This window comes from Alternaria postmessia (assembly GCF_024291825.1).
Source record: "Alternaria postmessia strain BMP 2775 chromosome Unknown scaffold_6, whole genome shotgun sequence".
Lineage (NCBI taxonomy): Eukaryota > Fungi > Ascomycota > Dothideomycetes > Pleosporales > Pleosporaceae > Alternaria > Alternaria postmessia.
The window spans coordinates 498,293-523,946 of NW_026260079.1; the positions used below are offsets into that span (position 1 = coordinate 498,293).

At 51.5% G+C, this 25,654-nt stretch overlaps 11 protein-coding genes across 11 annotated transcripts; 5 read left to right on the top strand and 6 right to left on the bottom strand.

Moving 5' to 3' along the window:
• Window positions 1–792: 792 nt before the first annotated feature.
• Window positions 793–2,768, top strand: J4E82_001682 (uncharacterized protein; the record flags this gene model as incomplete). Its single annotated transcript, XM_051727990.1, has 3 exons — window positions 793–846; window positions 900–2,288; window positions 2,343–2,768. The coding sequence occupies 3 exons, from the start codon at window positions 793–795 to the stop codon at window positions 2,766–2,768; spliced, it is 1,869 nt and encodes a 622-aa protein (XP_051592345.1).
• An 819-nt stretch (window positions 2,769–3,587) lies between these two features.
• Window positions 3,588–4,526, top strand: J4E82_001683 (uncharacterized protein; the record flags this gene model as incomplete). The annotated part of the gene is made up of 1 exon (XM_051727991.1): window positions 3,588–4,526. One exon carries the CDS (start codon window positions 3,588–3,590, stop codon window positions 4,524–4,526), a length of 939 nt encoding a protein of 312 aa, XP_051592346.1.
• A 3,855-nt stretch (window positions 4,527–8,381) lies between these two features.
• Window positions 8,382–9,676, top strand: J4E82_001684 (uncharacterized protein; the record flags this gene model as incomplete). Its single annotated transcript, XM_051727992.1, has 3 exons — window positions 8,382–8,502; window positions 8,558–8,698; window positions 8,748–9,676. The coding sequence occupies 3 exons, from the start codon at window positions 8,382–8,384 to the stop codon at window positions 9,674–9,676; spliced, it is 1,191 nt and encodes a 396-aa protein (XP_051592347.1).
• A 540-nt stretch (window positions 9,677–10,216) lies between these two features.
• On the bottom strand, window positions 10,217–11,554 carry J4E82_001685 (uncharacterized protein; the record flags this gene model as incomplete). The annotated part of the gene is made up of 2 exons (XM_051727993.1): window positions 10,217–10,827; window positions 10,888–11,554. The coding sequence occupies 2 exons, from the start codon at window positions 11,552–11,554 to the stop codon at window positions 10,217–10,219; spliced, it is 1,278 nt and encodes a 425-aa protein (XP_051592348.1).
• Window positions 11,555–13,023: 1,469 nt separating this feature from the next.
• J4E82_001686 (uncharacterized protein) lies at window positions 13,024–14,820 on the bottom strand (the record flags this gene model as incomplete). Its single annotated transcript, XM_051727994.1, has 3 exons — window positions 13,024–14,003; window positions 14,092–14,503; window positions 14,551–14,820. The coding sequence occupies 3 exons, from the start codon at window positions 14,818–14,820 to the stop codon at window positions 13,024–13,026; spliced, it is 1,662 nt and encodes a 553-aa protein (XP_051592349.1).
• A 761-nt stretch (window positions 14,821–15,581) lies between these two features.
• J4E82_001687 (uncharacterized protein) lies at window positions 15,582–17,039 on the bottom strand (the record flags this gene model as incomplete). Its single annotated transcript, XM_051727995.1, has 4 exons — window positions 15,582–15,603; window positions 15,653–16,740; window positions 16,819–16,922; window positions 16,997–17,039. The coding sequence occupies 4 exons, from the start codon at window positions 17,037–17,039 to the stop codon at window positions 15,582–15,584; spliced, it is 1,257 nt and encodes a 418-aa protein (XP_051592350.1).
• Window positions 17,040–18,087: 1,048 nt separating this feature from the next.
• J4E82_001688 (uncharacterized protein) lies at window positions 18,088–19,440 on the top strand (the record flags this gene model as incomplete). Its single annotated transcript, XM_051727996.1, has 1 exon — window positions 18,088–19,440. The coding sequence occupies one exon, from the start codon at window positions 18,088–18,090 to the stop codon at window positions 19,438–19,440; it is 1,353 nt and encodes a 450-aa protein (XP_051592351.1).
• A 90-nt stretch (window positions 19,441–19,530) lies between these two features.
• Window positions 19,531–20,727, bottom strand: J4E82_001689 (uncharacterized protein; the record flags this gene model as incomplete). Its single annotated transcript, XM_051727997.1, has 2 exons — window positions 19,531–20,166; window positions 20,218–20,727. 2 exons carry the CDS (start codon window positions 20,725–20,727, stop codon window positions 19,531–19,533), a joined length of 1,146 nt encoding a protein of 381 aa, XP_051592352.1.
• Window positions 20,728–21,219: 492 nt separating this feature from the next.
• J4E82_001690 (uncharacterized protein) lies at window positions 21,220–22,044 on the bottom strand (the record flags this gene model as incomplete). Its single annotated transcript, XM_051727998.1, has 1 exon — window positions 21,220–22,044. The coding sequence occupies one exon, from the start codon at window positions 22,042–22,044 to the stop codon at window positions 21,220–21,222; it is 825 nt and encodes a 274-aa protein (XP_051592353.1).
• Window positions 22,045–22,669: 625 nt separating this feature from the next.
• Window positions 22,670–23,998, bottom strand: J4E82_001691 (uncharacterized protein; the record flags this gene model as incomplete). The annotated part of the gene is made up of 1 exon (XM_051727999.1): window positions 22,670–23,998. The coding sequence occupies one exon, from the start codon at window positions 23,996–23,998 to the stop codon at window positions 22,670–22,672; it is 1,329 nt and encodes a 442-aa protein (XP_051592354.1).
• Window positions 23,999–24,259: 261 nt separating this feature from the next.
• On the top strand, window positions 24,260–24,872 carry J4E82_001692 (uncharacterized protein; the record flags this gene model as incomplete). The annotated part of the gene is made up of 2 exons (XM_051728000.1): window positions 24,260–24,805; window positions 24,834–24,872. The coding sequence occupies 2 exons, from the start codon at window positions 24,260–24,262 to the stop codon at window positions 24,870–24,872; spliced, it is 585 nt and encodes a 194-aa protein (XP_051592355.1).
• Between the last annotated feature and the right edge of the window lie 782 nt (window positions 24,873–25,654).

The window sequence follows — 25,654 nt, forward strand, 5'->3', positions numbered from 1 at the left end:
ATGACCAACGACGTATTGCAATACACCTGTAGAATTCATAGTCAGTCTGTCGCTATCGCTGCAGGACTAGGTATTCTTTCGACCATCAAGCAGGATTCCTTCGCCACGAGAGGCGCGGCAAGAAAAGCGTCCCGTCTGACAGGCAATATCTGTAGCGCAGGAACACTTTCCCTGTACATATGTATCACAATCCTTCGCGCTGAATCCTACTGTCGGCACTGCGAAGTCACATCTGAGCACACGTAGCGTGGCCCCACCCGCCTTTCGGCAAGCTGGTTGTGGACCACGCCGTAATGCCAAGGTGGCGCGGTTGCGGACGATCCACGTCGTTGGAATCGCCCATCTTTGCTGCATGCCATCGTTTCCACGACAGTTCAATAAATGAATGTCGGCACTGGAATCTTCCATGGCGAGAGGGATTCAAGGCTGCATCGTGAGGCATCAACTTGCAGAAACTTTGGCAAGTGCTTCTAAACTAATTCTTGCGAGCGTTCATGCCAAACACCTGGTACGGCAACGAAGAAGCGCTAGTCGCGCTAATAGCTGCAAGTTCGTGTAACGGCTCGGGAAAAAGGCGAAATTAAGCAACTACTCCTCTCTCGAACATCGAGTTAGCTTCTTGGGATGCAATGTGGGAAGCGTCATGCCCCAGTGCTGGACAGAGACGAGCGTCTTCGTTCAGACAATTGGCGAGTAATGCGGCTAGATACAACCGTCCCGCTCTTTCAAATATGATCGATCTCCCCTCAGAAATGCACCACGGCTATCTCTCGAATACTGAGACTTGACGACATGGGCTCCATTTCGCAGAACGAGCGAGAAGTCGCGATCATTACCGGTGCCACGGTCAGTCACGTCACATGAATGTAAAAAATGAAATCGTTAACAGAACCCGATAGAGTGGCATCGGTTCCTGGCTAGCAGCTCATCTGCATGCGAAAGGGTACTGCGTCGCAATTTGTGGTCGACGAGAGAGTGAAGGACACAACGTCGCCTCATCGATTGACCCAAAAGAAGAGACAGCCATCTTCGTTCAATGCGACGTAGGCTCCTACGCTTCGCAAGTCAACCTCTTCAAGACTGTCTGGGAGAAGTGGGGTCGTCTTGACGTTCTGATCGCAAACGCTGGCTTTGTCGATCGCGGTTCCGTTTTCAACTTCAAATACCGTGATGCAGCCATCAACAGCCTACCTCCAGAACCGGATACCAGCTGCACCGACGTGGTGGTGAAAGGAAGAATATATGGCACAACACTGGCGACGCACTACATGCGCAACAACCCAGGACGGAAGGGCGGTAAGATTATCACTACAGGTAGCATGCTAGGTGTATACGCATGCCAGACTTTCCCGGAGTATTGCGCGGCCGAGGCAGCGTCGGCCATGTGGGCGAAGACGACTGGACCCGTTCTGCTGGCCAAGGATAACATCTCCGTCAACTCTGTGATGCTGGGCCCAATCGAGACTGAAGCTATGCCTGGATTTAGCAAAGCTTTCCATCCTGAACAATTGATGATGAAGTCGACACTCTTCGCTGGCTATGACCGCTTCCTTGACGACAAGGAGAATCTCAGGACAGGTGAAACCATCGAGGTGGCGCACGACAAACTTGTAGACTGGGGTCATCCAGGCTACAAGAGCGGAGCATTTTCGAAGCGCTCAGAGGCCGTATTCGAGCCATGGTTCAATCTGGTGCATGGGGAAGAGAGCGGATTGGCTGGTACGCTCAAGGATTGGCCTGACCATAGTAAGAAGATCATCGCTGTCACAGGTGCGACAGGAAGCCAAGGCGGTGGAGTTGTCAATATTATGAAGAAGACCCCTGGATGGAAGGTCAGAGCAATTACCAGGATTCCAGACAGTGATGCGGCGAGAAAGCTTACAGCTGAGGGGATCGAGGTTGTGAAGGCTGATTTTGAGGATGAGGCGTCCCTGCGAGTTGCCTTTGAAGGTGCGCATGCCGTATTTGCTGTCACGAACTGGTGGGAATCGCTCTTCCAGGGTAAAAGCCAGCACGAGTCTGGTGAGATCGAAGAGCGACATGGCATGAATCTTGCTCGAGCTGCTGCCGCCACTCGTACTGTAGACCACTACATCTGGTCAACAACTCCAAGTGCCAAGCGCCGGTTCTGGGGCAAGCTAGAAGCACCCCATATGGACTATAAGGCGAATGTCGACAGGCGCATCAAAGCGGAGTTACCTCAGCTTGCTGCTATCACTACTTACTTGTACTTCGGGTACTACCCCCAAAACATGGCCTTCTTCCCATTGTGCAAGCCAATCGAATACGTATGTCAAATTTAGCCCTCGTTGTACGACGCATCCTACTAACATAGCACATAGCCCGGCACCGGCCAGTACATTCAGACTCTGCCTACCAAAGCCAACGCTAAAGTGCTCGTGGCCGGCGACATGACTGTCAATCCCGGTATCTGGGTTCGTCAAGCCCTTGCCACTGGCGATAAGGCTTACCGTAGATACGCCAACGTCGCGCTAGAGAAGTTGACATTCCAAGAGATGGTCGATGCATGGTCGGAAGTAACTGGCAAGAGCTGTGTGTTTGCTGAAGTTAGCATGGAGACAGTGACGAAGCTGTACGGCGATATGGGCAATGAACTAGCGAAGCAATTCAAGTATGGAGAGGCGTGCGACCCGTGGGAGGTCACCGAAGATTTCATCAGTCCAGAAGAGCTGGGTATCGATCCTGGGGAAGTTGTCGGGTTCAAAGGGACAATCGAAGGACTTAGGGCTGCCGGGTTTTGGGCTTGATTCGAGTATGTCAGTCGGACATTTGCGCTTGTTCAGTCTCGTACTAGAGATCATCTGCATTTAAATTCTGCTGCTATCGAACAACGCTGCGAGGAGAAGAAACAGTGGATGCGACAGATGTTGAGACCGTTCTTTCAGGTGTAGAGGGGCTGCCGCGTATGGGCCGTGGCCAATCTAGTCATAGCGTCAGCATGATAGCAGACTGCATGAGAAGATGCAATAAACAGTATCGCAAGTAGTAGGGCGAGATGGGTCGCTCATTATGTGATACCCTACATCCATCGTGGGACTTCAAGAGTGGGATTGCAAACCCTGGGTGCAGATATGTAAAGAGCAGTGTCACAGACTTCGTCTTTCCATGAAGTCGTTGATTGAGAAATCTAGAGACGGTAGAAGCCATCCCATGATCTCGGCAGCATTTCCTATGACTTCGATGAGACAATTGGTGCCTGTACAGTCGAGGGGGTGAAGACTTGTTGTCGTGTACGGAAAACCCTTCCTGCGTGCGGGCCCCCGTTCGCGAGCCGCAGCGCCTATCAGTGACCTTTCAGTGCACGTATCGAAAGGCTTGTAAAAGATACGAGAATCGGCGCGACATCGTATTGTCAGTCCCGAACATGAAGACAGATGATGGTGTTAGTGTTGGTACAGATGCAGCGGCGGCGGCCGCCCCTGTCGAGACTGGCCGAAGTGCCGACCCCGCATGCAAGCACGCAAGACCTCACTGGAATGGCAAGTTTCGTACAACCGTACCAATAAAGACGCTTGCGACCCCTGGCACTCCTGAGTATACAACGACCCATTCACCTCACCCTGATCATGGCTGAATCACCTCCTATGGGTAATGCCCTCGATGCGATCGGCAACACCCCATGCGTACAATTGCAACGAGTTGTACCAGATGGATACGCGCGGGTCTTTGTAAAGCTTGAATCACTGAATCCGACGGGCTCCTACAAAGACCGTATGGCAAGATCCTTGATTGAAGAAGCAGAGCGGAGAGGTGATTTGCGACCCGGTATGACCATTGTAGAAGCTACTGGAGGCAGTACCGGCTCCTCACTCGCTTTTGTTTGTGCTGTCAAGGGCTACAAATTCCACGTTGTATCGTCCAACGCCTACGCAGTCGACAAGCTACGAGCGATGGCAGCGTTCGGTGCTGAAGTGGATCTGGTCAACAGCCCTTCTGGTCGCATCACAGCAGACTTGATTCCATCGATGATAGAACGTGCAAGGACGATTGCTCAGGACGACACTTACTATCCCACCGACCAGTTCAACAACGCTGACGCTTACGTTGGCTACAAAGCACTCGGGCTGGAGCTGGTTAATCAATTTCCGAACGGCATTGACGGGTTCTGCGCAGCCGTCGGTACAGCTGGTATGATCATGGGCGTATCGAAAATCTTGAAGGAACGGTGGCCAAAAACTCATGTTCGAATTCTTGAGCCAGCATCTGCGCCCACTATTACCGAGGGGCGGAGTGGTGTGCATGGCGTTGAGGGCATAGGAATTGGATATATGCCGCCTCTTCTCGAGAAGGACCTCTATGACGACGCACGCGCAGTCCCGGAGGATGAAGGTCGTGCAATGTGTCGACGTCTTGCGAAGGAGGAAGGACTCCTTGTCGGTACATCCACCGGTCTCAACGTGACAGCTGCCATTGCACTGGCAAAGCAACTGGGACCCGACAAGACGGTAGTAACGGTCGCGTGCGATACGGGACTTAAGTACATGCATAGAGATCTGTACGAGTAATGCAGTCTCTTTGCCAAAAATGCGATACCCGATGCTGCCATCTGACGGTGTGCCAAGGGAGAAGTGGGTCAAAAAGCTCGGAGCCGAGATGATCACGGTAGGTGACCTTCGGCACCATCAAGGTTCTTCTAAACTTGGGACTACAAAGAAAGATCGTTACGTGAAGAGCGTGATCTAACCTAGAACGACGGTCGATGGAGGGAGGCCGACGAAAGGAGAATTGAGAATACTTTAGCATTAACGGATACCCAGGCACGACTTCTAGGATATGGTTCGGTTCCTGAATGTCGGACGATCTGATATGCATGAGTTCGGTTCCGACTAGTCTGAAACAAGTCAGTCCACACATACAATTCCCAGACTACGACGCGATTGAGTTAGACGGACCGAACATAACGTTATCCTACGAGCGCATGATGATATATATACTTCGATTTGCCTGCTTGCCTCCTGTATCCTTCCCTACAATTCATCTTCTTCTAGGCAGAACCATCATTCTGTTACTGTTCTTACTCTCAACATGGATTCCATCCATACCAAAACTCGACAATGGCAGAAGCCTTTAATTTGGTCAGCTTCATTGGCAGTTGTCGTTATCGCCTTTGCGGGATCGTATCTTCACCAGCGTCCGGAAAAAGGAACTCCTCGTTTCGACTTTGACCCACGCTTCAAACTTCCCTCGCCTCCAGTGGATACGCCTTACTCAGACAAGGGCAATATAATAGCCATGGTTCTGACGGGAGTCAGTGGCCTTTTCGCAGTCGCATGTGGTGTCCGTGACGCCCGAATCACGCGCTCATTGTTACCGTTGGTCTTGCCTTTGAGTGGTGGCATGAATGTACTTTCAGAAACTATGATCGATGTACTAGGAGCTGTTTATTACCCTTGGCCCGAGAACTACGTTTCGTTCCATATTCTAGGACGCGAGATCGTTCCTTGGATCCCAATCTGGTTCGGTTACGCGTCGATAATGCAGCTGGGGCTCCAACTGCTGCATAAGAACGCGACAACTCGGATGTTATGGGCATTTTTTGGATTGACGATGGTCTTGGATCTGGTTCTCGAAGAAATCTTGCTTCCATTGGGGATATACGACTACTATGGAAACCAGCCTCTTATCGTACTGAACAAATTCCCTTGGTGGTGGATGGGGCCAAATGCCGTCGCAGTATTTTTGCCGACGGCTCTTGCGTATCGCCTGCGATATCTTCTAGTCAGCTGGAGATCTCTCGCCGTATTCTTCCTTACGCCAATGTCGGTTTGCGCAGCATACGGTCTGGTCGCTTTTCCAGCTTGGACTGCCATCAACGACGATTATAGTTGGTTTGTGAGGGACTTTCTCGGTCTTCTAACTTTGCTCCTCGCACCCATCGTGTTCTGTGGCATCTTGGAGATCGTATTGGGAAGGCACCCGCTCGATATGGACGGGACTGGGAACTCTGATCAGATACCACCGACTCCGGAAGAGAACATCGGTACATATCGGGATGACTGCTAGAATATCGTGCTGTCGGTCTCAGAAGATGTTCAACTAGCGCAAGGTGCCCAGGAGTACTCTGCTTGAACCGTAGATTGTTGAGGAAAGGAGCGGTTGCAAACATGAGTTATCTGCCTGCCCTATCCACTTTTTAGTTCGCAAAGAGAGACTAGGATCTTAAAGATGTTAACGGGCTTCACGTTCAAGTCGTTTACGATGTTGAGTGCACACTGCTTCGAGGACTTGGGACTGATTGTTCAGCATTGCACCCGCGTATAGATCGGCGTCGCAGCGTTCGAGTCATTGTTGTCTTCCAGCGCTTCTGTTACGACCATGTTCGAAACTCTACCTCACCCTGACCTATGAAATTCCTTTTACTGTTCCCTCAACTTAGATATCATTGCAGTTCCCACCCCACAGCAAGTCCTCTCCATTCGGGCCCTGTGGCCCTGTACTCCTGCAACAAGGGGCCCAAGCATTGATCATCTGGTTCAGCGTAAAGCCCAACCCATCTGTCTGCAATCGGCATTCGCCGTTTCTACCATCCCAACTACCAGGTCGATCCCTTCCGTCGGGGAAAGTCACACCGGAGGTGTCAGTGCAGCAGATATTAGCGAATCTGTCTGGATCGAGCTCGGCTGGCCCGGTGCAGTAGCAAGCGACGTTAGCCTAAGTAGATTGTTAGCCACGTTCTTCACATGCAGGTTCGCAAGAGGTTTTGGAGTCGTAACTTGCCTGCGCGATACCTGCGAGGACAAGGACAGTGGCGGTAAGTGTAAACTTCATGATTGTGTAAGAGTATCTTCTCGGTCTGTTATGGGAGTCGCAATTTAGTGAAGACAGTTAGCCAGATGTTCAGGGGGAGGAGAGCAATGCTTTATAGGCTTTCTCTACAGCCTCAAAACTGGTAGCATCTTTGGATACGCCAGATTATCCGCAAGCTGCCTAAGACTGACGTGAGGAATGGTCTGTTAAGAGGGCGTACCCAATTTACGGCCGTAAATCATATATACGAGTTGTGGATGTGGTTCAGGTTCCGGACGTTACTCCGGTATGCTACTTTCCAGAGTCATATACCAAGTCGCGTTGCGCTACCCTGCGCTGTGTTTGAGTGTTCTGGCATCTTTGGCTGCGCAGTTAACTGGTTCTCAAAGCTATTCCCACGCCTTTTCATCTGTTACTGTGCGATCGGTGTATCATGTCCGACAAAGATGTCTTTTGCAGGTGCATGGTTGTTTCTGTATGTTAGTGCTTATAGGACAGGAGAAGCTACCACGGCAAGGATATGGCTGTCTCTTGGCAGAGGTCCGCAGCATTCCGCGCCCTGGTAATGGAATAGGTCAACACCTGTCACACATCCCGGTTGCGGAAGAAGGAGAGACATAATAGTTCCAGTCAAGGTCGTACTTCCGCTGCCAATGTCGACGCGTCACTAGCGTGTCATTAGCGCGCTGACATGTACATACTTCGGGCTCACCAAGAGACGGAGGCGTCCCCGTCATACATTCCACGACCGCCCATCTCGAAAATCTTGACGCGACACTGATTGCAGCAAACCATTGTGGATTGGAACTGCTCACCGGCACCCGGCTGCCGCGGCGGCTGAAAGCTTGTCGCGCTGGGTCTTGCTCGAGAGGGCGAATAAAGACAAATGCTAGGGCAGGGTCATTGGGAATAGTGCCTGTCAAGAGTACTCGTAGCAGAGTATTCGAAGCGAAATTACTTTGGGGAAATGCTGGTGGTAGAATGGACATACAAGTAGTCCTCAGATGGATGTACATGTTCGACGAAGACGAACTCGCCGGAACCGATGACGTCGACCAGCATGCGTAGAGGGAACTGAAGAGCTGGGAAGCGCATGCGCATCATGCCCTTCATACGATATTTTGCGACGTGTCGCGCATGGTTCTATGTACATGGGTAATGGTCCCAACACCAGAGGATTATCGAGCGATCTTGCGGCTGCGCATCTCAGCCGCGGGTCTTGCTTGAGCCAGCTTCTCGAGGATCTGTCCCGCACAGTCTACCATTCGCTTTGCCGGGGGGCCTGGAAGCCACCTATATGATACCGGAACACCACGATCGCGGTTACACAGCAGGACATCGGTTACACAAGCTCATGGCTAGTCTGCAGAGTTCAGTCTAGCGTGGACCGCCTCTTTACCCGCTCCCGTGCTGACGTCCGGCGGCACTGCTTACGCATCATGTGTATGGTGTATCTATTGGTCAAAACAAATGTATGAGCTTCGGAAACCTTCCTCATCGATCTGATATTACGTTCGCGCATCCATCCGCTGAAGGTACACTTTAAAACGATCCCCCCCTCGATGTTTGCTCTGTGAGCGACACCTAGGGAGTTTATGTTCCTTTGCCTTAGAATGAAGACATATAGGACACTACCTGTTGCATTTGCACTGATAACAGCGTTTGTAGCTTACGCAAGTGGATTGTCTACGCGAGATGAGATCGCTCAGTCTGTCTCTCAGCGTGCCAGAGCTGGTACCCGCCTCGTACTTGCAAGAACTGTCTCAACATTGCTGATCATATCATCTAGACTCTGTCACTCTTGAAGCCGTTCCAAATTCTGCTTTGACCTCTGCTCTTGAGAGCATCGCCGCTACGTATCTGGATGCCGAAGCAACTAAGCTCGCGCAGCACAGTGTTTCAAATCTCACCAACATCATTGACGTTCATGGTATGTCCTGCTTCGAAGCCTTGAACGCACATCTAACAAGCTCTCATAGCGCATTGTGTACCTGACTGGTTTCGTGCAATCGCTCCCACAGCCGGCGGAAATCCGACGCCATCATGGAATGTCACTGCGCATCTTGACTTCATGGCCAGCCAAGGCATCTCACACTCGGTTCTTGCCTTCTCATCGCCCGGTGCGAACGCTTACCCAGGAAATGAAGCTGCCACCGCAGCGCTTGCTCGGCTGATTAACGAGCAGTCTGCAGCGTATGCTCGAGCCTACCCAAGCCGCTTCTCCTTCTACGCTGTCGTTCCGCTACCATACACACAAGCCGCTATCGCAGAAGCGGTGTACGCGCTCGATATGCTCGGAGCTACCGGTATCGCCCTTTACTCCAACTTTGAGGGTCGATATGTTGGTGACCGAAACTTTATGCCTTTCTTCGAAGCGATGAACGCGCGCGGTTCAGGCCAGATTATGTATATACACCCTACAACGCCATACATGCGCGTGAACGGCTCACTAGTGGAAGCAAACCCTACTACATACCCGACTGGCAATATCGAGTTCTACTTCGAAACGGCACGTGTGCTTCAAGATCTCACAATCACGCAGACGATCCTGAATTTCACGAATATCAACTACATTATACCACACGTCGGTGGCGCATTTCCCTCCGTTGCAGATCGGTTGTTGAAGTCATTTCCAGCTATCTACAACCGCACGATGGACGCCTTGCAGACGCGCTTCTATTGGGATTCAGCGGGCCCAACATATCTCCACCAAGTTGGTGGCCTTCTTGCGTATGACATACCAACGACAAATCTCTTGTTTGGTACGGACTTTCCGTATGCGCCAATCTTCACTTATGCCCCGTCCCTGCTAGGCATCGAGACCTCGACATTTGTAACCGATGCGGAGCGTTCAGGGATCTTCTTTCGCAATGCGCAACGGCTCTTTCACGGCCGCTTCTCTTTTTGAGTGGTTACATAATGGCCACTCGTATACGCGTTGGTTCTCATCGACAGAAGTGTTTGAAACCACACTCCGCTATGTGCTATGAATTTTGTAGCAATTGAGCTAGCCTTGGTAGATTCAATCGCTACATTGTACTGAGTCCACGCTCCATTAGATACTGCGTTTGAGGGTTGTCGCGCATCGTTTGTCGCCGCGCTCGCTTCCGTGTGAGGCTCATCTTCTTCACTATGCGGCTGAAAGTTGCGGTGTACTGTGAGAACGAACACCGTACTTCCTCTTATGCTGCCCGCAACGTGGCTCTTTCCATCGACCGCGCGCATCGCTTTTGCTCAGTTGTATGTCCGATCTCAACACTCTGTTCGCAACTCGAGGTGTGCTATGTGCATGTCCTACAGTCCTTGCGCGGGACACTGCCGATGGTGATGGCGGAGGCATGTTAGTGCTGGAAGCAGCACCATTTATGTATCCTCTGATGGGTGTGTTACGTTATGAGAGGTGCTCTTCCAGGAAAGATATGTTGATATGCTCGCTTATGCAAGCTCTTCATCCCGCTTCGAATTTTACTGTCGCGAAGAGATGTGGTGCCTTTGGATTTTTGTTTTCCTGTATCCATTCCACGGCTGTCTCCCAGAGCATCTCTAGTTCAGTTTCCTCGAGACCGAGTTCGTAAGCTTCATCGTCGGGCGCGTTCTTATTTGCCTTGAGCATTAGTGTCACTCCTTGTCGATCAAGATCATCCACATTTTTTCGTTTTACGGCCCATTGATGAAAGGCTTGGTAAAAGGCTTCTCCCGTATCGCTTGGATCGAACGACATCTTGATCGGTGTTTTGTCCCACAAACCGATTACATAAAGTTGGCCGTTTGAGCCCTCTTGAGTTGCAAGGGGGGTAATCGTTTGTGTTGGCTGACCACGGTCTACATGCTTCGGCTGAGTAGCCGAAGTAGATGGGTCAGCCGTGTGCATACGTTGATTGTCGCGCATGGCCTGCACACGTTCGTATGTCCGTTGGACAGCAGGCGGTGGTAGAGAGGATTGTTGATAGGCATACGAGGGCGCCGTAGGCGCATGTGGAGGTGGTGTTGGGTCGAGTTCTTCTACTCTTCCAAAGGGTTGTGGATAGCGCGCTTGCGGTGATTGTGCATCTTGAACGTCTTTCGTCATTACAGACGGGTCAGCGTGTTGAACGCAGTTCCTGCAGATTGTAGACTAACCTGAGGGAAACTGGGGTTCCATAGCTCCATCGGATCCCCAAATGACATCGCAGTCGAGCGATCTCGCTGGGACGATGTAGAACGTGTCCACATTTGTAGACCAGTCATTGGGACGGTGCCAGGTGAGGTTAACAGCGAACCTCACATTTTCCCATGTCTGGCGACCGGATGAGTGATGCACAGGCACCACCGACTCATCCACCACAAATTTACCTGCACCTAGGCCGCGACCGTATGCGACTTGATCTTTGATCAAGTTGTATTTCCCTGTCGCGCGCCTGGAAAATACTGGTACATCTGTGCCTTCGTCGTCGCCTGATAGAAATAATATCTTTTCTATGCCCGCAGCAGCCTTGCTGGAAGCATGCGACTTGACTGAGCCTGCGCTGTTGGATGGAGTGTCCAAGCTGTGCCTGGCATTCGAGATGTTCTGTCGGGCCGCTCCTGAGGGTTGAGAGACATTACGATGGTGCGAACGTGTCGGCAAGGGCCCATGGTGCTGCTCAAATGCCGTATCGAGCCTTGCTGGGGAAGGATCGTGTTGCCCTATGTACTGCTCGGCGTCTGTGCGAATATCCTTGTTCTGGAGGTAATCCACCAAAAGCTCGATGGCCTTTGTACGATAACTGTCAACAAGCTTTTGCGCTAATGTTACGCGATCGCCCATGTCGTGCAGTGAGAGGCAACCTCGTCGCAACCGGCCTGGTACCCGCGCGCCTTCAGTATGCGCTGTGACACTAGGGTGGGCGCTTGGCCAATGCAGCGCGCTATCTGAGAGTCATCATTCCCAGAAGCGCCGGCGATGCTGATGATCTGGTAAAGGTTCCGTTTTGTGTAACTGAGACGAAGCCTTTGCGCCCGAGTGTTCGCATGAGCCCTGCTGCACGACAGAAGGATTTAGTGGGGCAGATCTCAAGCCTGAACATCATCAGCACGACAGGACCTGGCAGGGGTGGCGCTCTTTCTTGTGAGACGCTATGCCTCTCTCAATTGACCGGTAGCGACGCGGCAAATCGTCTGAATGGCAAGACAAGCCACGTGAAGGCGCGCCCCCGCGATCAAGCTGATCAACGGTGAGCGTCCTGTAGGATCACTCAGAACCAAACATGCCGTTCTTGATACGGGCGTGAGCCGGGTGGCTCGGACAGCCTTCACATACAGCGCGGCCCCCAGCTGAGTGCCTTCATCTACCCGTTCCTTACGTTTTGGATCCCGGCGCTTCGAAGATGAGCATCTTCTACGGGAGCGATGTCAGTCGTTCCAATCGTTCCTCGAAGGACAGAGCTGGTTCATCAGCACCTGCCATTGGTCGTCTCACAGACGCCAAAGAAGTGGCACACATATCAGCCATTGTTGGGAACGGAGCCCACGACAGTGCGCTACAAATTAACGGACATGTCGCAGATAAGATCAACCACGTCAACATGTCAGTGTCTCCTTCACCACCTGCAAGAAAGCTTCTAACGTCTACATAGTAAGTACCTTGTTATCTCTTATCATTGCGACAGCGTAAAAGCCGTGGCAAACGCAGGAGCAACCCCTCCACTACCCACTACCGCGCTTGTACAGCCTCGTCTCCCAGTGTCGGTGGACCATCCAAATCGCTTCAACACTGTTAGTTAACAAACACATCTCACACCTTTGGTCACTGACGTCAAGGAAGATTGAACGAACAGAGATTCCGTCTTTGAAAAAAACGAAACGGAACATAAAACTCCTGTCTAAAGTGACAGGACGACCCGAAACTATTTGCGTCATTTCTTCTCAAAAGGTGGAAGATAACTTCATTTCCCGAAAGATAGTCGATCGTTTGGGTTTCAAAATACACTTCGATGCTGCGATAGTAAGTTCCGTCACTTGGGATTCGAAACAATTTTGTTCAACTGGCAGGTTCGTGGATCTTTTGATCCCAATGCCAGGCACCGCTAAGAACATTACCCAACGATTTCATATTTTGAAAGACTGTCCTTTCGATATGCTTCTCGGGGTGCTTACAACAAGACCTTCCGTCCGTTGATACCTATACTATGCGTTCAGTCTTCCAGCGTGGGGAACACCTGCGCAGGCACAGTCTTTGTCACTCTATTAGCATAGAGAATACATAATGCACACAATGTACTCACCTAACATAAAACCCTACGCATGGATAAGACCGCCTACATACTCCGCAACCGCAAGCATCTTCTCCTCCTGCAACCTCCGCCCAACAAGCTGCACACTGACATGTGTACCGTCATAAATCTCCGGGTCATAGTCGTCTTGTATTCTCTTATCCTGCTCATCAATCTCTTTGTAACCTTCATCCTTCTTATCAACGCTCTTATCCGCATTCGTGACCGGCACAACAACACTTGTGTAATCCAGCGTGTTAACCCACGTCGAGTAGCCATAGTACTTGTACTTCTCTTTTCTCGCAGCTGGGAACGGCGCAAGAGGACAGATAATCGCATCGACGGGCCTACCAGTACCCGTCTTGTCAACAGTGCTGTTCCAGTACTCCATGTACTCCTTCTTCAAGCGGCGCACCTCGACGTTAATAGCGGCGATCTCGCTGGCAGTGTATTCCTTTTCAAGGGATTGGTAAAACGAGACCTGAGGCGCCATGGGTTCACCTGAGAGCTCAAATGCGGAACGAACATCTTTTCCGGCATCGTAGATCCACGAGTTGAAACCGGTATCATTGATAGTGCGGTGAGAAGGCGGTTGCCAGTCGATGACTTCGTGTCCAGCGGAGCGCAAAGCTTTGACGACCGTTTCGATCGCCCGGCTGACGGGTGGATGGGGGTTCACTATGCCGTCTGTTCGTAAGATGCCGAAGCAAAGCTTTTTTGCAGACTTGATCTCGGACTCTTGATCAGCGCGCCAGGGGATTTCATGGACTAATGGGTCGTGAAGCCAAGGTTCTTGTTGGAGGAGGGCTTGGGTGACGAGGCGTAAGGAGGCTGCGTTTGTCGCGAGAGGTCCGACTACTGAAAGAACAGTGTTTTGACCTTCCATTGAATTTGCCATGCCCTCGTATGGCAGGCGACCAGTAGAGGGGCGGAGGCCATACAGTCCGTTGAAGGCGGCGGGGATACGGATGGAGCCGCCAATGTCAGTACCGAATCCTACTGGCGCTGTAAGACGTTAGTTAATCCCATCCTTGAGCCTAAAACAGCAGATGCTTGGGCTTATTTGTGCCATGTAATGAGACAGCCGACTTACATCCTTTGATTCCAATCAGTGCGCCTTCACCGCCAGAGCTACCACCAGCGGTCAAATGCCTGTTCTTCGGGTTAAGTGTATACCCAATGATATTGTTGACCGTCTCGCCACTCATAAGAGTATGTGGCACGCTCGTCTTGCAGTACAATACAGCGCCCGCATTCCGCAGCATCTTCACCATCTCACTCTCAAAGACCTTCTCTTTACCAGTACCCTTCTTACCTTCGAAGGTGCCGATCCAGCCTACGTAACCCATACTGGTCTCGACATTTTTGACATGAAACTGATCTTTGAGTGAGATAGGTAGGCCATGAAGAGGCCCAAGTGTCTTCTTGTGTTTGGCATAGTATGCATCGAGGGCCTTTGCATCTTGAATGGCAGCATCAAAGAAGATCTCATGTAGGCAGTGTAGCTTCCTCGTCAGCAGGTTTCGCTCGACTTATGTGGTATACAACGTACTAGCTGATGCGCCACGGCAGCTCGGTGACAGAATGCCCTCGTGACCTCCTCAGCGGTCCACTTTCCCTCAGCCACTGTCTTCGCAATAACATCTGCGCTGCTTTCTGTGATCTCAAGCTCTTTCTCGCTGAAGTACTGCTTCACGTATTCGGTGACATCAACTTGTTCCTCTACAGACGGCAATTTCTCTAGTCGCCATTCTTTCGGTATAGCGGCCAAGATGGCCTCGCGCTTCTGCGTTGCTGTTTCATCCCAAGATGATGTCGTCATGGTATCAGATATAGACTTGGTTGTATGTAAGATTGGTTGACAATATGTTTGCAGAGGGAAATATGTTCAAAGAAATGCTCTAAGGCGCCTTGTGCGTAAGAGCGGTTCCGGACTGGAAATAGACAGCTTCGGGAATGACGTTGAGCGTTGGCAGGCCGTTGATAGCTTTGGAACTATCCAGTGGCTGGGTGGGGTAGCTCTGGGGCATTTGATCTAAGCACCTTCCATATCAGCGTTGCTCCACGCTGAATAACATGAAGCCAGGCAAGAGCAATGCAGGGCACTTTTTTGCCGATGCGCATGCCGCAACGACATGAACAGGAGGGGTAGCTACGACTGGGTGGAGTTTGGAGCTGGCATTAGGTCACAGATACGATGTTCCGCCGACCAATCTCCACTCTCGGTAATTGGGGTAACTCCAACATGAACCCATACCTCACTTCCAGATACGACTTGTTCTCTGTATCTTGAAACGTTGACTTGTTTTCGCTACATAGGTATCTGCAAACAATGGCAACAAGGAGAAGTGATGAATGAATTTCAAGCACGGAAACATTCAGGAAAAAGACGCCATCCCATGCGTGAAAGCAAGCAAGGTGCTGGATGCTGACCGCTCAAACAGGACTCGAACATGTTCGCTGAGGTAACAATAAGCAAGGTATACCAGTCTATGTGGTTAGAAATCGTGGTATCTTCCGATGGAACTTTGTCGACCAAGAGGATTCGTTATGGATATCGCACACGCATTAGGGATAAAGACCCTAGACAGTCTCGACATAGTTGCTGTGACAAGTCAGTGACTACTCAACATTTCGGCGCGAATGCGACGTACCTTGGGAAGATGCCTTCTCTGTTTCCGACTCTGCCTGTCCACCAGTCTGTCTCGTTGTCTGTCCTCTTCAGAATCGTGATGATCTCGCCCTTCTTGAAGCCCAGATCGCCCGGTTGGTCGGCGTCAAAGGTGAACTTGGCAATCGCCTGGTCGGATTGTAGCCCCGCCTTCTTCTGACCCGTTGTTTGTCCGAATACTGGCTTTGGAGCTGTCGGTCGGCCGGGCTTGCGATCGCTGTATGAGTAGTCGTCGCCGAAAGTGGAGGAGCGGTTCCGTGTATCCATGCGGTCGAATGTCTCGTTGGGGTTCGCGCGCGTGGAGAAGGATCGGCCGAGGGGTGCTGAGGCTGGTTGCCGGTCGTAAACGTCATCTTCCCAGCCGGATGAGCGCTGTGGTCGGTCTCTGTACTCGTAGTCGTTGTTTCCTTGGCCTAGAGAACCTGTACGATCCCTACGTACGCCTTCGCCCATTGCTGAACCCTGGCGCCCTTGCCATACTACATTGTCGCGCGAATCGTCGTAGACGGGGATGTCGTTGTACATGGCATCGTTCGTAACGTTCTGGGCTCCTCCGACACCAGCAAAAACTCTCGAGTTGAGTACCTGTAGGAGCGGGGCGGCGGCTGGTGGTGGGGGAACTTGTCCGCTGAGAATCTCGCGCGCAGTCCATCGGCGGCCGTACAGTTTCTCGTTGGCATCTCTCCGCTCGATGATACCGCTTCCCTCCAGACTGACACCCGCGAAAAGTCCCTTGGTCTTGCTGTAGCTGAAGATGCCCGCTACGCCCTTCAAACTCGCCGCGCCGGCAGCCTCGGCATTGCGACCAACTGGCCCCGCTGCAATAGAGACGTTGCCACCAAGTGTCAAAGATCCTGCCTGCGCAAACGTACGCACTGCCGATGCATCGTTCAGGATGAAGACGAAGTCGGTGAGCTCGAAACCAATTTGTCCGCCGAAGCCGCCGCCGATGGTTCCGATGGCTGTGGGCGCCGACCACGATCCGTCAGCGAGACGAGCGACAACGACACCTGAACCAAATCGCGCTGTGCCGAGGAAGCCAGCTTTGAATACTGTGAGAATCGCGAGACCCTAGACGCGTGTTAGCAGCCCATCCAGTGTTTGCTTGGGCAGCATCGACAGACGCCGGATGCGCAGGAACACTCGTACCTTTGCATTGGCGAGAACATTCGGGGGAATAATCTTGTCGGGTCCAAAGGCTTGTCTGGGGTCGACAAAGGATGCTAGAATCTTTCCTGTCTTGCGACATTCGCCTGGGGGAGCAGTTGTCAGCGACGTCACCGGCCCGCAAGCGGCGCATAAACAAAGTGGGCTGTTAGCAACTTACTGCTCATGGAAGAGGGCAGGGGGTTGTTGAGACTGAAACCCATCTTGGCGCGTGTGTGGGGAGAGAATAGCAGAGAGTTGGGGTATATAGGAACGGGTTGCGGAGAAAAGAGCGCGGCCAGTTGCTTATGCTGCCGATGGAAGGAAGCATGGCGGGCGGTATTCAGCGGGCATTATGTCATTTGCTGTGGCTGTGCCTCGCACACGACGCGTCCGCCCTTGGCTTGCCATGGCCTTGAACTTTCCACCACTTTCGCCCACGTCGCAGCTTCGCCATAGGGTGTGAGCCTGCATCGGATCGCGCACCAGTCACCTAGTCGTCGTGTGTAATGTCGCGATTGGGCGTTCAATCTGCTATCTTCGCGAGACGCGTTCACGCTCAGCCCGACTTGGGAAACAACACTTGCGACACATCAGACGTTGCCACTTTTCAAGTCTTAACAGCCCAACTCATAGATCATCAGCGCACACGTATACAATGTGGCAGCGTACTGCGCCACATAGCCTTTCATATCGCATCTGGGGGAGTTCTGTCGCCTTCCAGCCCGACTGTCGCACCGGATCATCAAACATCCCGCGTCTCCACCCGTGAAGGGTGAAGGTTATTGTTGTACCCAGTTTCACTGCTTACGGAAGTTATAGGGAAACATATGGGAGTCCATGTCCGCCGTATGTTTACTTACTGATAAAGCTAGCTGTGCTCAGATCCCTCCTACAGACGTATCAAAGCCTCACGAGAGAGTGGCTGGGAGAGTCGACGTCCTGTACATGCAAGCGACTGATATCGAGATGTTCACAGAAGCCTTGCAGGACATCATATCGCGTTCCTCGTCCATATACACAATCCGACGTTCATGACTGGCTCGCCCCCAGTTTAACCAAAAGACCGACTTGGCAGACCTCACTCTACAAATGAGCAACTCGAAGCGAAGCAATGTCAGCACTGCATACTTACGCCCTAGCGCTCATACACGCCCTGGCGTATGTCTTTGCGCCCTTTACTTTTACCGATAGCCTGTATAACCACGATGATACTGCTGCCCTCATATATAAACAGAAATCCTTTACACGGCATGGGTGAACCAACACAAAATGTCGACAACTCAGACCATCATCCCGTTGGAAAGCCTCTCCTCCGATCAGCACTCACAGACTCGCCTTGATGCAAGTGGAAATGACTCAACCGGTCTTGAATCTCTTTCCGATCCGCAACCTCCACCCTCTGCCGCAGAAGCAATCCCCAATGGAGGCTATGGCTGGACTGTGGTCGCCTCATGTTCTTTCCTTCTCTTCTGGATCAACGGCTACACAACGGCCTGGGGCGTCCTGCAAACAGCCATTCTGAAATCACCCAACTTGAACACAAACGTGCGTACCATCACTTTCGTTGGCAGCCTGTATATGGCTTGCATGGTCGCTTTTGGCATTGCTTCGATAAGAGTTATGAGATCCTTCGGCGTGCGGTACACTGCTCTTGCTGCCACGACAGTGTTTGGAGTGGGGTTAATTGCTACGAGTTTCACGCTGGACCATCTTGGTGGGCTGTTCTGCATCGCAGGGTTGCTGGTGGGAGTTGGTACATCGCTGCTGTACACTGCGACAAACAGTCTGCCACTCCAGTGGTTCAGCTCGAAACTTGGTATTGCGAACGGCGTTGTCAAGGCTGGTGGTGGTGTAGGTGCCACCGTACTGCCCCTCGCAGCGCAGGCACTCATCGATAAATTCGGACTTGAGTGGACATTCCGCGTCCTGGGTATCCTTATCATGGCCACTGGAATACCATGCACTCTATTGTTGAAGGAACGTGCGACCACTGGAACGCTCTCCCGATTCGATTGGTCGCTCTTGAAGAACGTTCCCTTCCTTACGCTGACCATGGCTGGTGCCGTCGGCGTCTTTGCTCTCTTCGTGCCACCGTTCTTCTTGCCACTATTTGCAAGTTCGATCGGTCTGTCAGCGTCGACTGGTGCGGGTTTAGTGGGCGGATTTGGTGCTGCGACGGCAGTGGGTCGTATCCTGGGTGGATTGACTTGTGATAAGATCGGCAGCTTCAACACCTTGATGATCACTTGCTTGGTCAATTCGGTCAGCATGCTAGCCATCTGGCCAGTGAGCACATCATTGCCACCTCTCTTTATCTTCGCTCTTGTCAACGGATGCGCGAATGGAAGCTTCTTTGTCAGTCTGCCTACTGCCGTTGCTGTCGTAGCTCCGCACTCTGCTGCAGCGTCGATTGCTTTGATGGTATTCTTCTGGACCCCAGGCTACCTGTTAGGAGCTCCTCTTGCCGGGCTGTTGATTGAAGCTACAGGTGCGGCAGATGCCTCATCGATCGAACCGTATCGGGCTGCTATCTTCTACGCCGCTGGGACTGGTGTTTTAGCGACACTTCTTATCATCATTGCACGACTACGATTGGACACCAAGGTGCTAAAGAGGCTGTGATGGCGCGTTCGATGCGCTGCAGATTCGGTCGCAAGTGCCACTATAACAATGTCTAATTGCATAGCGAATATAGCAATGCCACTGAGCTATCTAAGTTCCCGGTTCGATGTTATACAGCTCGCGTAACATCTCCTCTGTCGCATCTTCAGAAGTCCAGCACATCTTTATAGCATTCTCCGCCAGCCTTTGAATCTCTAGATTTGTAAAGCCACAGTACCTCTTCACCACTAGCAAATTCTCCAGCGCCCATGTGTCCTCCATAAACGCTGGATCGTCGCTTGCAATAGCAATCTTAATGCCAGCGTCGAAGAGAGTTCGAATTCGCTGGAAAACCTCGTCCATTGGTTGATGGCGGATGTACGACCAAGGACAGATTGTCATGCCGAGGTCTTTTCCCTTGATAAGAGTCATGAGATCTGTATCGCTAGCAGCATTGAGTCCGTGGTCGATTCTATCGGCCCCTGTGCCTGCAATACTCGTCGCCACCTGATGGATGTGTTCGAGAGGATAGGGCTTGCCAACATCGCAGTGCGCCGTAAGACGGAAGCCATCATTCCTAGCTCTTACGAAGACTTCATCAAATAGCGATGGTGGTCTGTCAACTTCATTGGAGTCGAGGCCAATTCCTACTATCATATCGCGGTATTTGAGTGCTGCGTCATAGTGTTCCATTGCGGACTCTGGTGTTTCATCCCGAAGGAAGCACATGATCCAAGCAGACTTCACCTACAGTATATTGTGAGCAAAAATGTTTCCGAAGGGAGATAAAGAGCTTACGTTGAGGTCCTGCTCAGCTTTCCGCTGCGCTGCTCGGAAACCTTCCATCATCATCTCCCAACTCGTCCCAACGCGCGTATGGCCTTGCGGATCAAAGAAAATCTCTGCATATCGCACGTTCGTCGCTGCTGCATGTTCGTAGTAATCCATAGCAAGATCATAATAGTCCTGCTGAGTCTTGAGGGCCTCAAAGCCACCATAGTAAGCCTCGAAAAAGGACAAAGTCTCTTCACTGTTGTCCATGCGGTTCCCCGTACGCGGCTTTAAGGTGTCATGTGAATCCCGAAGCTCAGCAAGTGAAGAGAAGGATTGACCGGTTCGTGGGTTGATGGTTGGTTGGCCATTCCGCTGCGAGAACTTCCACTTCAGATCTGCACTTATGATACCTTCTATGTGAATGTGGAGTTCGACTTTTGGGATTGCGGCGATGTATGGGTCTTTTGTAGCTGCCAGGGAGCGCCTCAGTTCCCCTCGTTCTGCTACGGAGAGCGCATTCTCTACGTCCGTCATTGTAGTCGTGATTTGATGTTTGTTAAAGTGATTCGAGTGTATAGTCAGGAAATGCGATTTCGGGAGGATAACAGCACTCAATCCAAGATCTGATTGCCAAAATATCGCTACCAATATATATGAAAGGTGATCTGATGACTGTGTACATATTCGGTGACTCAGCGTTAGGCCCTGCGGCTGATCATTGTACCGATCAACCGAGCTGTTAGGTGGAATATCACACGTTGAGCATGTTGACTTTGCGAATAAACAGTCATTGTACAGGTCTACCTAGAGCATCTGATGATGAGCCAGTACCTCATATAAAGTGAATAAGGTGCACGTGCGCGGATTTATCGTATAGTCAGACAGGATGGAAACTTGGTGATCACTATGGCATATGCGATGAAGGTAGCAGGAATAATCTTCATAAAGCGTCGTATTAATTAGGTAATTATAACCGGTGGCAGAACATACCATACAGCAGGTTTAAGAGCCTACAAATTCTAATATCTACAAAGCCAAAGCAACAGCACCGAAGACAATAGCCATAACACCACCAGCGACGTTGTCGGCAGATGCAGCACCAGTGAACTCGACAGAACCAGTGGAAGTGGCAGTTCCGTTACCGGTAGGTCTAGCAGCGCCGGTGCCAGTTGGCTGCATGGGCACGGTACCGTTCATCATGCTGGATGGGTGCACCGCGCTCATCATGCTAGATGGCTGAACGGGCATGGCGCTGGATGGCTGGACAGGCATAGCGCTGGATGGCAGGAAACCTCTGCAGAGTCCGCTGCTGCAGGTGTTATAGGCACACTGCGCATCGCTGGAGCACTCAGCGTTGAAGTTACCGCAGCGGGCAATCAACATGGCATTGCTAGCCCAGCAGTCCACACCGTTCGCGCATTGGCTTGGGTTGACGTAAGGGTTGCATTCGGCACCGAGGGGCAGAGATCCAGCAGGGGCGACGATGGTTGATGAAGGAGCAGGCATTGGGCCCGGTGCAGTCGGTGTAGTGGTGATCGTTGCTGACGCCGAGGATGATGAGGCCGAGGAGGAAGCGATGAAGCCGTTGCAAAGACCTTGCTCAAGGTTGCATGTGTTGAAAGCACACTGCTGGTCGTTTTTGCATGAGGCCTGGAAGTTGCCGCAGACGGGTTGGAGCATGGAGTTGACTGCGTAGCAGTTGGCGCCGAGTGCGCATGGTGTGCCGTTGGGGTCGCACTTCTCGCCAACGGGAATGAGGGTGCCTGTGGGAGATGCGCTGGCTGGAGAGGAAGAGGACTGCGCTGAAACGACTGAGGCAGCTGCGGCCAGAGTAAAGATGGTGTAACGCATGATTGCTGTTGTGGGTGTTGATTTGCGATTAGAGTATATCAAGATGCTAAGATATATGAAGCGAGTGTTGCAATAGTCTGGTAATGAGCTGGTGATGAAAGTGTTGCGAATGAGGGCGAGCTGACTATATACCTACCATTCTCGTGTTTATGCGAAGTTTAAGCTGTGGTACCTCAATAGCTTTGAGCTGATAGTTCAGCTAGCACCTAGCGCTCGTAACCAGCCTCCCGATTCGCCACATGACGCCGGCTACACGGCCGCTTCGCGAATGACGATGCCCAAGTGGCCGAAGCCACCTCCGCATACACGATCCACGTCCGTGCAGCAAGACTCGACTTGCGTATTTTTAGGATTTATAGTATAGCGTCGTCGGGTTGTCGCAGCTCGGCCGCTCGGAGTGGCGCCGATATGAGCCGAGTGACTCCGATCGAACGTTACTATGGAGATTCATGTTTGTGCTTGATAGCATTCAAGTTCTTCTTGTTCTCGACGTCGCAATATTACTGCTATTTACGTACGTCAAAGCTCGTTTTTGGTAAGCGTCTGGTCTTGCGTTCCATAATGTGATGCGCAGTGGAGCTGGAAGAAGCAAGAGTTGTCCTTGGACGGACCACAAATGTGGAGTTCAATACCTTGCAGTTGGCCGATCACCCCAACCCTTGGGCCCGTTCTCCCAGCCTTCTTTCCTAAACACCAAGCATCTTGGGCTTCCGTCATCGCCTGTCCATGCCCTGAACATGCCTCCGCAATTGAAATCTTGTACAACATTTACTTTGTTACCGACAAGCTCTATACCAATGATACCGCCGGTGCCTTCATGGGTTACGCCCCAACGCTTTCCAGCAGATCGTTGAAGCTGACCGTCGGGTCCCGCCATCCACGTTGTCGCATCAGAGAGTGATGTTGCGGAGAATTGTGATCTGGCAGCTGTGGTGCGAGCTGCGCATGTACGAAGGAATGAGTCGCCATTGCCGGTCCCTGAGAGACCTACAGCGTGACGTGTCGACACGGGCTTCTCGTATGGCTTGGTGGATGACAACACATTCCCTCGTACCGTGGGCGATCCGAGGAATGGTATACAATCGTCTACTACACCGCGTATATCGCCTCTCGATAGTTTGTCGATCGGCGAGGTAGGAGAAGCAGAAGGTTGGTACACCATCTGCGGTCTAACGGTCTTTTCGTCGTACCACTCTCCAGCCCAAAACCCTGCGCCAATAGTCGGTGTATCCCCAATGCGCCCAGGAACTTTGTTCGTCAATCCGCCTGTTGAAGTTGCCGTGCAAACGGTGCCAAAGCTATCCACGACCACTGCGCCACAGGTTCCAAGCGGAATATAGTTGTCTCTCTCCCAATCGCTCATCTCATTCATGCTCATACCCGTCTCGGCCTTCTTCTTCTCATCTGCAAGTCCGCGCTGATGTTCATCCCATCTCTTTTGTGTGAAGAAGTATTCTGAATCTACAATGTCAAGGCCCCATTCCTTCGCAAGTCCTTCGACGAAGTCTCCGCTGTATTGACAATGGTCGGCTGCACCACCGCCATCCGCTTCCTCGCCACGAATGAGCAATTGTCGTGCTAGCTTGATTGGGTTTCTGACATGCCTGAGCAGCATGCAGCCGACACCTCGTTTGCTGTACCCATCTGAAACCATAATGCTGCATTCAAGTTCGTTCTTGCCTTCGCGTGTAAAGACTGCGCCTTTGCCAGAGTTGTATAACGGGTCGTCCTCTAGGAGTGAGACTGCATACGTTGCCACGTCTAGCGCTGTTGAGCCTGGTCTACGTAGAAGTTTCTCAGCTTTATCAAGAATATTGAGAAGTGACGTGCGGTATTCATCGTAACGATCACGAGGAATGGACGTGCGCGTTATGTTGCCTGCGCCACCGTGGATAATGATGCGGGGGTTGACGAGCGATGCGGCGTTTGCAAGTGGGACACGCTGTTCATTCATGTTGTATATCTGACTAGCTTTGGAACTATCCAGATTACTGGCACAGAGAAGTAGATAGTTGAGATGGGGTCTGTAGCCGTCTGAGTCTCAAAGTACCTAGGGGAGATAGCGGTGGAACCAAAGAGGGTTTAGCGTCCGTTTCCCCACCTTCCTCTCCAGGGATTCTCGCAATCTCGATCTTCGTAGGGATACTCCCCCTTCTATCACCTGACCACAAGCAACACTTCAAGACTCGCTTCTCTTTACCACTCGAGATTCGCTATGCGATTACTCAACACCTCTACGTTACAGGTGGAAGAGTTCCTGCAGAGCCAAGTGCCAGATTACGTTATCCTCTCGCATACTTGGGGCTCTGAGGAGGTTACTCTGCAAGATATTCTGTCAAATGTAGCGCCATCGAAGAAAGGGTTTGCGAAGCTTATCGGCTGTTGCAAAAGAGCTAAGGACGATGGCTTCAAGTACTGCTGGATTGACACTTGCTGCATCGACAAAACCTCGAGCGCTGAACTATCGGAGGCGATCAACTCAATGTACCAATGGTACAAAGGAGCCTGTATCTGTTACGCGTACTTGGAAGACGTGCAAGGCAACCCGCAGCTAGACGACTACAAAGCTTTCAGCAAATCTCGATGGTTTACACGTGGGTGGACCCTGCAAGAGCTCATCGCTCCTGGCATTGTAGAATTCTACAACGTATCATGGGTAGACATCGGGACACGAAGTAGCCTTCAGAAGAGACTGACGGGCATAACTGGTATCAACGAGAAGATACTTACTGGTGGAAACCCTCTCAACTGCCCAGTTGCAGTAAGAATGTCTTGGGCTGCGCGTCGAGAAACCAGCCGGGTTGAGGATCAGGCTTACTGCCTTCTAGGAATCTTTGGTGTCAACATGGCTCTTCTTTACGGAGAAGGCCATAGGGCGTTCCTACGACTCCAAGAAGAGATACTTCGCATTGACGAAGACTACACCTTGTTTGCCTGGGATGTCAACTCATCGACAGGGAGCCTTTTAGCCAGTTCGCCTTGGCAGTTTCGTACCTTTATGCCCAGATCTGACTTACTGTTTGACGAACTCGAAGACTCTAACCAGGTACATGATCGCGACAACCTATCAAGAACCCCTTTCTCGTTACTTCCTCCTCCGCATGATTCCAGGCCTCCGCAAGTAACTAGCCGCGGTATCCATATTACATTACCAATCCTTCACTACCAAGAAAACACGTGGCATGGCTTTCTTGCCGTGATGAGAATCGTACCAAACCAGACGTATCTCTTGTGCGTCGAGTTGTCACAGATAGGCAATGGAGAGAATCGATATGAGAAGACTTATCGACACCAGGGTAGTCTTGTACTCCGGCCTGGAAGCACTGTGGATGAATTTCGATACACGTCCATATATGTAAATCCATCCGTGGCCCATTTTGACGAAGCTTTTCCCGCCGATCGTGAAAATTGGCATCCTTCGATAGTCCGAGTTGAGCTAGATCCAGCTATACTATCCGAAGTTGCATGCATCGGTTCTAACATGATCAACCTGCAATATCTATACAAACAGAAGCCGAATTCTAAACCCTCGAATACCACAACCACATTACGAGGAATCAATCTAACGGAATTCGATATCGCACCAGTTCGCCAACAAATCTTTCTAGAC